This window comes from Hetaerina americana, unplaced genomic scaffold, assembly GCF_022747635.1.
Source record: "Hetaerina americana unplaced genomic scaffold, ioHetAmer1.1.p SCAF_3, whole genome shotgun sequence".
Lineage (NCBI taxonomy): Eukaryota > Metazoa > Arthropoda > Insecta > Odonata > Calopterygidae > Hetaerina > Hetaerina americana.
Window position 1 is genome coordinate 107910331 of NW_027286874.1, and position 11510 is coordinate 107921840.

Here is an 11510-nt window from a genome sequence, read left to right on the forward strand (position 1 = left end):
AAGCTACGAAATTGGATAATTTTAATTACATTTGAATGTAACCTTGTAATAAAGTATCTTCTCCGAAGACAATAAGATTTATATATTTAATGATAAGTTCTACGTATATGAAGGATACTGTTAGAAGGCCAAAGTGATAAAATGTTTACTTTTGGTTTACTGGCGGTAATGTTCTCATGGGAAAAAAAGGAAAGGCTTATGTTAAATTTTGGAAATTCTCGTAAGTTTAAATTTTCTCTATAAAGATTTTAATGCAATATTTTTCAAAATATGTTTAGAGTCTTAAGAATGAGGTAGAATTCTAGAAATTCTGGTATTGATAATGTGTTGAAGCTACTTGAGAAAGGCTTTCCATCTAGAGTTCCTTTTCAGATTACCTGGGATATCTCCCTTAAATTGGTATTAGGAAATGAGAGGTGTTTTGAATAGCCCATTAATTAAAATTTGATGATGAAATTATCATATGTCATGTATGTATATGTAAGTCCTTACTGAGGCACATTCGGTACAATAGTCTCTTATCCTGAAGGAAGTGATTTCAACGTGAAGAATTTATGTAGCCATTGCATGAATGTCTCGGGGCAAATTTTTTCAGAAGGTATGACCTTGGATAGTTAAGGATGCGTATGGAATTTTTTGGTAGTCTTGAAAAGCCTTTCTTGTTTCACTGTACCTTACAAAGTAACGTTAACAATAAATGGCTTCCAAAAAGTAAAAACTGAAAAAAGTGAATAACGTATTATAGCAATTCCTTCAACTCTTTTATATAGTCACTTATTTAAAGTGACTCGTAAATTTTCCCTTGACTATTGTTTAAACTTCCAAGAAATCATGTGTACAGTTAATGAAACAAATGGAGAGTAAGGATGAAATTCACTTCTAAAAGCAAAGTGGCACTGCATGACATAACCAACAACTTTCCAACTTTGTCAATGTCTGGTTAATATTTATTCAAATCGAGAAACTATGCCTCAGTGTTGTTTTTACTGCTCTCATTTTTTTATCAGCTTTATAGAGAAATTTGTGTGTTCTCCATAGGGTGACGCAATATCTGCATAATTTTGCAGTTGATTACAAAAAAGTGGAATGAACGCGATGTTTTGGTTGCGGATGATGCTGTATTTAGTTCACAGTTGGGGAGAAATCGCATGGCACTGTAAAGAGTGTAAGCGGGGTGGGCATCATGATGGCCAAGGGATGGAGCTCCCAAATATGTACAAATGCATAAATTTAACATAATTTTATGGAATCTACTGTAGTCAGTGGTTCAAATCATTTTTGCCCTTGCACATAACTTGAGAATTAGGAGAAACGGCACTCCCTCTCGTTTTTGATTTGAGCCTAGTGGTCTCGTTCCGATCAGTGCAGCATATGTTAATGTGTTGTGCTCAGTTTTATTTGCAGTGCTTGGGAGTACTATATTAGAATGATTCTAGCCGTTGAATCCATCGACTCAGGTAGTGTGATGAATAGCTAAATCTTTTGTGCAGTAACTGATTGCCTGATGGTGAAATATTTAAGGATGTTGCCAAGCCAAGGTAGTAGACCTGCGGGTTAAAAATGGGTCAGTCATTCTACTCTCAGTGTAATTTTACTTCTTCGCCCAAAATGTAACTTAATCTGGTTATTTTTTAAAATCTCTCCCATGTGGTTCTTTTTTACCTCCAAAAATGTATACTTCCCTATCCAACACCTCTTTGACTTTAGCTGTGTGCATATTATAGGGCTCAAGATTAATCAATACTGATTTGAAATGCTACAATTTGAATGAAGGTTATTCCTCCTCTGTTGGGGAGACCAATTACTTCACTCAACTCAGGGAAACATTTATTACAATAAATTGTGCAAGAATTAGCATTTGATATTATTAATTAACTTGCAATGGTTACTAAAATATGGATTGTGACTCAATGGGAAGCAAATACAGGGTGTGGCAACATAACTTCCTTATTTCAAACCCAAAAAACTTGCAAAAAAAAGAAGTTATGTTGTCGCACCCTGTACAAAGTAGAAAGATTGTGAGGGATAATGTTTTATGGTAGTGTGCATAATGTTTGAGTTGAGTGCTGTAGCTGCATTTATATTTATAATAAAATGTTTTTAATGTTTTGAAACCCGGGATAGGATTGGATAAGCGTGTGAAAATATGGGGAAAACAAGCCATGAGGTATCATTTTTGAAGTTGGCTCGATGGATACAAGGGTAGAAATCACCTGTGTAACTCACTCGTTCATTTGTGTCACTCACTCGTCAAGCGAATAGTGGATGCATTTTCTTTCCCTGGTCCACCCTGGGAATCTGAAGAAATCACACCTGGCTTTGTCCTGGGAAACATTTGAATGGGATCCTTCTGTCAATTGATGAATACTGCCCTCGGTGGGCCTCTAACCATAGCATTAAGCACATACTGCATATTCTTAGTGAACAAATGACTACAAATTGAAAGGGGCCAATTTTGACTAAATTGTATTATTTTTTTAATTTTCTTGATTTGTATATCGTCGATCATTCTTTCGGTACAAATATGTATGAGAAATTTTCTTGTGACCAGGTCCCAAACAGGATGACATTCCAGCTAGGGAGTTCATTTTGAAGGTGTACTTAGATCAAAATCCTGACCCTGATCGTATGTGTTACTCTCACTTCACTGCTGCTACAGGTCTGTTGGAGATTTAAATGATGTATTCTCTTGCTGTAATGTAGGCGATTGTCCACTTTGGGTGCTAGAGTAGTTCTTAATAAAGAATCTGCTACAGATTTTCCTCAATCCTACAATATGCCCTGTGACACTTCTTTTAATTAGTCTTTAGCTTTAAGAGATTGCTTTGTGTTTCATAATTTAACTTGATTGCAGTTTGCTGCAAGGGTATAAAATGTGTTCTGGTATAATTTAGAAGTTAACCTGCTAGAGTGCACATGTATTTGTGGTATTCACAATTTCTATTGGAAGAAATCTTTAGAGACTCATCTGATTGCATTTCTGACAATGAGTTAATTAATGTAATCCTTGCACTTTGCATCTAAAGTATGTAATGAATTAATTTTTCAGCACATAAATATAAATATATATTTAAAAAAAAATAGTTATACCTTGTCAGACAAAAAGACAAGTTGTTATATTTTTATTATATCCATTTATTTTTGTAAATAAAAAGATTTGGTTGCTAATTTGTGTTGGGGATGCCAACAAGTTAGGAATTTTAAACAAAATATTATGATATGCATTCAATACTGGCAGTATTAAATGATGCTATTGCTTTTGGTAATTAATTAGAATTTCATTGTAAAGTGATACTCCTGATGAAATTCCCAACCATCACTGATAATTATGTGCACATATGGCTTTCTGCAGTAATGGAATCCATGAAGCATTGGATAACTTTGGCTATTAGATAAGAAACAATGGTGTTTTAGCCACAGTCGAGCAGCATTGTGGTTAGTAAGTTGACATTTTTATTTGCTAGGTATTGTAAAATTTCTTTTAGTAAGTACATATAATTTGCTTTTGTAACCATTGAAAGTGTATTTATTTTTCCACCTCAAGGCCATTGGATATTGTGTGCAATCACACGCGCACACACAGATGGCAGCACCTGTTAAGCGCTTTTGCTCATTCCATGTTGATTTCCACTTGTAGGGCCACAAAGGGATGCAATAGCTGCTAGGGAGTTCATACTGCGTATGTTTGTTGATCTTAATCCTGATAGTGAGAAGATCATCTACTCTCACTTCACATGTGCAACAGGTATATAAATAAGTGTGAATGTTTGTGCTTGCTTGCTTGCCTGCGTGCTCTCTGCCCTCCCTCTTTGTGTGTCGGTGCTCGAGAAGCCTGCTTGCCAGCGAAGATGTCTGTCTTGGGGAAAGTATTGGGTGACCAGTCCCACCGAGGCTTTTCTTTTGTGTGTTTGTATATAAGTACTGGAAGGCTATGGTTTTCCTTCTGCTGTCCATGGCATTCATCATTGATTCCTTTGGGTCAAGGGTCATTTTGGATGAAACTTAGTCGCCCAAAGGATTCTTCAAATGATAAAGAATGCCATGGGCATACATTAACTGTGTTCTCTTATTGATTTCTATCTTTTTCCTTTTGTGCATGCTGCTTTCATGGATGTTGGGACTCTGGAAATATGTTTTGCATGAATTGGGTTTGCCTTCCAAATATTATTTAACAATAACTCCATGCCCCACTGGATTGGCTTTCTTGGTTTATCCTGATGTCACCTGCAGATACGGAGAATATCCGTCTTGTGTTCTGTGCTGTCAAAGATACCATCATGCAGAATGCTTTGAAAGAATTTAACTTGGCGTGAAATTGCAACTTTACTCTGTGCTACACTTTTATCTCCTTATCTTATCATGTGTCATCAAAATTTTTCTAATGTTCAGTGTGAAAACATGGTTGCAATGAAGTTACTATTAAGTTGTAAGTGGTTTCACAATCATATGCTTTGTGGTGATTGAATGGCAGAGCTCTTCCTCTGCTCATTGGAACTCTTTTACGAATATTGATTTTGAATTGCTCTTTCATGTAAGATTTGACATTTTTGAGTGTTCTGATGCTTTGAAGTTTTATACACTGATTTGATTATTCTTTATGCCTTCAGGTTAGGTGAAAACAATGTTCAGTAATTTAAGTTTGATTTGAATTTAAAGATTTTTTTCTTTGAAATGTGTCCTATGGAACACCATAACACTCCTGTTTGCATGTATGTTGTAGATAATCGTATTTAACAATAAAAGTTAAATGGCATGACTGTGTATGTTTCCTGTTCTGTTTCACTCTTTCATTTATGCATATTTGGGATTTTTGTTGCTGTCTGTAGCTCAATTCACCCCATGGTGATGGTGTGAATATAGCTGGATATTGGTGTAGAGTGAAAAATTCATCATATAATGGAAAAATAAATTTTGAGTGAGGAAATCAAAGTTTTATTGAATGTTATGTTGTGATTGGTGTTGGGATTAGCTTTTTTAGTATTAGGGTTCCATCCATGTTGTGGGATATCTTTCCCCATCAATGGCTATGTTGAGCCTCGGAAAATAATTAATATCAGTACATAATATGATTCATTAACTCTGATTTTACCCAACGTTTGAGTTAATTTCAATTGCTACCTATGAAAATCATATCCAATACAAAATGAATTCATGAATTTGTTCCACAATCTGAAATTTTTCATAAAAATGAAACTATTCTGGTGGAAACATTGCAATAAATTAGTACAAAATGTGAAGAAATTGATATAAAAAAATAAACTTCCATATTTACAATTACCATTGCTCTTAGTGAACATTTTATACATGCGCTCTAATTTCTGGATAGGTAAAATTAAAAAAAAAAAAAAATGAATTAACACAAGAAATGAACTTCAATCCATATTAATGTTGTTTATTGTCTTGAATTTTTGTTATGTATTTTTTCTTCTTCCTTTAATCTGCTTATGTTGTCATTTTATGGGCCCTCTTTTCTTTTAGAATTGGTGGTGGTTCAAGAAAATGTTCTCGTGAAATGTCAGTTGCACGTTAGGATCATCTTCATAAACAGCAAAATCACTTCACCTTTTTTTTTTATACTTCACTAATTGGGCCATTTATCATTTGTCTGATTATGACATTGAAATTACTTAAATGTCCATTTGGAGTTGATATTGATCCATTTCTGTATGGTTTTCACACCACATGCACACATTGCTCGTGTTCTTTTGTATAGTTCCCATTGAACTTATCTGAACCTATCTCCTGTTACTTAGCTCATGATTTTGAATGGTGCTTCGCAATCTTTCTTACAAAGTATGGTTATTGTCGTTCCCAGCTGATTTATCAAACAATTTTAAGGCAGCATTTTTATTGTAATTCTTGAATTCAAAAATGGCAAAGTCAGTATGAAACAACTGTTAGATTTTGAGAATATATCTGTCACACTATCTGATAGCATCCTAGTTATTGTGTTTACATGATGTTGGGTCCTTTTTAAGCTGTCTTCACTTTTCTTCTGCATGTTCACTTGTCTTCGTTAGGTACACATTCCTTAACTAGTAGCAATATCTTCAAGTGTTATATTCACAATTGTTAATAGGTTTTTTTTTAATATCAAGGAATACTTTCGAAGATGAGTCTGATTTGAATTGAGATTTTGTAGTATGTCCTCTCACATTTACTCTATATTTACTCATTTTATTTACTTATTACACTATTAATTTAAAAGTAATTGACTAATATATTGACACAATTCTGGCCATCAAATTAACAGAAATGACAAAAATATATTTAACCTCTGCTGCCATTTATTTAGCCATTACTGAATTAGAACTGATAGTCACGTGTGTATCATCAAAAATAATTTCCATAAATTACCTTCAGTTTATTTTCCTTACGTTCAGTCCTATTATTTATGATATTGTATTTCGCCTCATACCTTTTCATGAATGAAATACAAATCAACAAAATTAAGTAAAGAGGCGATTTGTTTTCCTTGTTCCAGTGCTTCTGCCATGTCAGGTTGTTCTCTGAAAATCAAAGTTTAATTTGTTTTATCAGCTTCACTCTTCATTCTGAGACTTCACCTACAGACAGTGGCATTCTATTAATTCTACAACATTATTGTCCTGAAATGATTCCAAACTTTTCAATCATTCTGAATTTTTCAAGCCATTTTTTACTGCTTTGGTGAAAGGAAAGATGATGCCAGAAAATTAAGATAAATCAGTTGCTATCAAAGTAATAGGCAAATTATATCTCATTTAAGTAGTGATTGTCTTAATATCCAAATAAATCTGTATACTCATCACTAATTTTTCTACTTGATTTTCACAATCATTGTCATCCCAATGACATTCATGCATGTTCTCAAAATTTGATATCAAATGGCCAAAACATTGGCAAAACATTCAGCAGGTCATACATTTACGACAGGTAGACCAAAAAGCATAACCAACCAAATAGTAGCATGCTTTTACCAACACTCTTAATAATGATAGAAAAATGAGGGTACATACGTAAACATATCCGTGAAGCTTACCATAAGGGGCCAGAGATTTAATATTCAGCTCGCTGCATTTGCAGCTAGAAAGGAAAGAATGAATATAACATCTCTGGTAGCCTTCGGAATGTCCACTTGGATGTAATATAGTGTCCATGGCGTGCAAAGTGTAAACATTGTCATACTGAACATTAAGAATAATTGGTGTACTTGGTGTTTGTTTGTGACAAATGCTAAAGCTATTGATTTGTATTGCCAATATCATTGCATGTCTTTCTAATCAAACACCTTGATTTGTACTCTGTAATTGCAGTGGAATAAATGTTGGATGGGCACTAAGGCTGTTTGTCGCAAATTACATATTCTGTTGAAACATTAAGTCTAAAATCCATTTCAAGGATTATAATGAAATTTATACATTTTCTATTTTTCATGAGGTCAAGTTATCATTTTTAAACTTCTAGTTCTTCATGAATCCTTGGAAGTTTATTGTTTGAATGATGCATATCGACTGGATTTGCAGTATAACTTCTTATCGGCTTTAATGTCATTTTTCAATCAGAAAAATTCATGCACTTTTATTTATCAGATGATTAATAAGAAGTACTTAATGTTTGTCATGCATTCCAGCTATCATGTCTTCATTCTTTTATTTCTGTAAACTAAAAATTAAGTAAATTGATGTAAAACAGATCAATACCAGTCGATTGAAAGCGATAAAACATTAAAGTTGACTCAGAGGAAATCCATTGTTTCCATCAATGGTAATATAAGTTTGTGTTTTCTCAATAATACCTTTGAAAATACTTTATATTAAAAGTAGTAATGATGCTAATTATTTTGCTTGTGATCATTCATGAGTGATTTGGTGTTATTACTGTTGTCTTTTTGTCTTGCAGACACTGAAAATATAAGGTTTGTGTTTGCAGCTGTGAAGGATACAATTCTTCAGTCTAATCTCAAGGAATACAATCTGGTCTAGAAACTAAAAAAATAATGAGAAAATCTGTAAGCACTCTTACTGGTCCACTGGGGTGCCGGGGGCGCACAATCAACTTTGTTCAGTATTTACCGGAAAGAGACAGAAGGGAGGTGGTGGTTGGTGATAGAAGAAGCGCAATGGTAGCTACGTAATGCATTGTTTGTTTGTGTTGGCTCCTGGTCAAACGACGTTGCTTGTTATGGGATTTTTGCCATTGCTCTGAAGGGAATGCTGGATGTCCCTCTCGAGCTAGAGATTGTGGTCAGAGAAAGCTGGAAGATGCAAGGGAGTGGTTTTGTTGTTGAAAGGAAGGGTGCAGCTTAGGTGAAAGAAAATGGAGAGAGGAGGTTATTGAGGGCCATAGGAGAAGGACATTTGTGTGGCATGGGAAATCGACACCTTCCCCTCATCGTTTGTGCATCAATGGGCCACAATTTGCAAATCACCATAGGTGTGTCTTCTGTATCTTTTTTGAGTGGATGTGTGACTGCCTGCCGGTACTATTTGGGCCGTGCCGTGATGACAAGACTTAAGGCACCCCTTTTCTTTGATACACTGCATAAAAATATGTAAAAAAAATGCCGTGTCAGGTGGGGTGTGGTGGATCGTGAAAGTTGTGCGCAGGGAGAGATTTTTTGGGGGGGGGGGAGGAGGAGGAGGGAGGGAGGGAGGGAGGGGAGGGAGTCAGAAATAATGTGAAAAATTTTTAGAATCACATTTTTTGCTGAGTCACATTTTGAGTGTGAATGAATGAATGCACCTCTAGCGGTATGTTTGATTGAACAAGCTTGTGCGTGTGTGTTTTGAGGTTGCCTGCTTTTGTGTCGGGAGAAATGTAAAAAAAAAAGAAAATTATAAAAGGCTTGCCTCTTGTGGCATGCCAAGCCCATGGTGGGAACATTTCATAAGGAATTCGTTCCAAGCCAGAGCCCAGATTGGTTTTTGCTGAAGTCAAGGCAGTGTATGGTAAAAAAATAAATGAATGCATAAAATAAAAAAATGATAAAAAGATCAAACAATTAATAAAGCTTGTCGTTGTGAGAAGAGGTGTTTTGAGAGGTGGGGTCGGTGAGAAGGGTTGTAGGGGGGGGGGGGAGACTTGCAGCATGGGTTTTATGGGTTTTTTTCATGGGTCAAACTGGCAGGAAGGGGGTTGGGCGTGTACACATTGGAGGGTAGGAGGGGGGGTGCACTTGCACGCTCGCTCTGGAGGGTGACGGTAGTGTGGTGGTCAGTGGTTTTTCAACATATCTCGGGACATCAGATGAGAAAAAAAATTGAAGGACGACCGGGGTGAATGGAAAGCAGATGGTATCTCAAGACAACATTTAAGAAGAGAATGATGAAAAATGTTTTTAGGCACATGAATTTAAAACTTTTTGTTCGTATTCAATGAGTGTGATAATGGTGAGAGACCAATGTTGTTGCACTGGTGGAAGCATGCTGTGTTGGGGAAGGTGCCTGTCCCCTTCCTGGCCCATGCACTGGAGCGGGCAACAACCTATGACACATTTTGAGACCACCATCACCGAGAGTGGGGAGCAGGTCAGAAGAGAAAAAAAACAGAGTGCACCGCCACCTTGGGCATTCCTGCCTTTTGCTTTGGAGGTTATAATCAGTTCCTTATGTGCAAATATTTTCCAGTCTTGACTCCTTCCCCGCATCTCTCCCCACCACTACCACCACCACCCACTTATCGTTCATCCCTTCCCCCCCTCCTTTGTAACTCTCCTCCCATTTCTCCAAACATGCTGCAAAAATCAACGTAGGGAGTGAATGCTCCACCACTCCCCGACTTATTCGTCTTGCTATTACCCACAAAAAGTATATTCAACATATTAATTATCCTTAATTCATCCTCCCTTATTTCATTTGTTGGTGCAGCCGATTGCTCAGTGTTTGCGCCCCAACCACCCAATCTAAAACCTTAACTAATGGAACTGCATCAACAGCGTCATCTCGAGTGACTGAAGCAACTATAGTGCCATTAGTGTGGTGTTATTGCCCTTCTAGATGCAAGCCAAAGTGTTTTTTTTTAACCCATGCAAGAATGATAAGAATTCTGCATGAGACTCATTCACATTCACATTGTTATAAAAAAGAAAGATAGGTTAGGATCAAAATGAATAAAAAACTTTCCCTTACTATTGCAGATAGTGATGCATCTTGTTCATGTGATTCTAGATTATTTGGGGCTGCTCCCCCTTTGTTGCTCTGTAGTGTTTCAGTGAACTGAAGAAATTAAAAGAGGAAGGTTATCAGACATGTTTGGATGTTTAGGACTCTTTGCAAAATAAACTGCAACTGCTGAATGAACAGTTTGGTTTGTAAAAAGGTGGATGACAGTTAAAGGAATTTGTGTGAGGTGAAATTTATTGGGTGACGAAATGGTAATCATTGAAAATGTGATTTTGTGTTACAAACATGTGAGATTTTGGCAAACAATTGCAAGGCATTGTAAAAATATCTTTTCATTTACAAAATGGCATAAACCAATGGGTGAAACTGCTGCTTGGTTTGTGTATGCAAGTTTGTATGTTTGCTCTGTGTGTGCGCGTGTGTGTGTGTGTTAATAGTTCATTTGTAAATCATTTCTTGTCAAGAATATACATTTTTTTCTGAAAGCATTTTCAAGTCTCTTTAAAGTGTTTTTTGCCATACTCTCCTATGTTGGGATTGGGAGGAGTGGTGAAATGACACATACACATACATACATACATACATATATTGACTATATATATAAATATATATATATATATATATATATATATATATATATATATATATATATATATATATATATATATATATACACATATATGTATATATACATATATACCTAAATGGCCCCTGAGCATTACCACTGCCCACCATTTTGTATCTTTCTCTCTCTATAGGTACCAATTTAAGATAGATACTGGACTTCTATATTATGTTGTGGTGTTTTCCATTGCAAGTTGGGATATTCAAGAGAAGGAGACATTTTGGCTAATGATTGGCTTTGGAATCTAGTTGTAACCAGTATGTAAGCAAAATTAGGAATTGAATTATGTTTTGTTATGTGGATGTTGCTCATGATTTTTTTAAAAACTGAGCCAAAGTGCATACTTTTTGCTGAAGCTGGAAGGGCGTGCTCTGTTTGACAGGTGCATTTGTGAATTGCCATTTGAGAAGTTTCAACAGTCTTGCCTAGTGAAGGCAATATCAACACCAAAATTAGGTTTTCTGAAAAAAAACTCTTAGACAAAATCATTGTTAGGACTTGAAGTTGTGAGATAATAGTTTGGATAAAATTTCATATATATATATATATATATATATATATATATATATATATATATATATATATATATATATATATATATATATATATATATATATACACATATATATATATATATATATATGTATATGTGTATATATATACACACATACATATATATGTATATGAAGAACCTCTTTCCGAGTATTTGTTTTGCTTTTTTACACCAACTAACTATTGTGTCCTCTGCATTTTTTATTATTTGAAAAGTCTTGTTTACTCAT

The 11510-nt window shown here is 35.2% G+C and overlaps 1 protein-coding gene across 8 annotated transcripts in view; it reads left to right on the top strand.

Annotated features, from left to right (window-relative positions):
- Nucleotides 1–8595, top strand: part of Galphaq (G protein alpha q subunit) — a 73936-nt gene extending 65341 nt beyond the window's left edge. For 5 of the 8 annotated variants that reach the window (XM_071587546.1, XM_071587542.1, XM_071587541.1 and 2 more), the window contains exons 8-9: nt 2552–2659; nt 4231–4753. In XM_071587546.1, coding sequence (XP_071443647.1) covers nt 2552–2659; nt 4231–4313 — 191 coding nt within the window. In that variant the 3' untranslated portion in view covers nt 4314–4753. Of the gene's footprint in view, nt 1–2551; nt 2660–3637; nt 3746–4230; nt 4754–7881 lie in introns of those variants that run through there. The other 3 variants (XM_071587544.1, XM_071587549.1, XM_071587543.1) reach the window with 1 other exon arrangement.
- Nucleotides 8596–11510: the final 2915 nt, after the last annotated feature.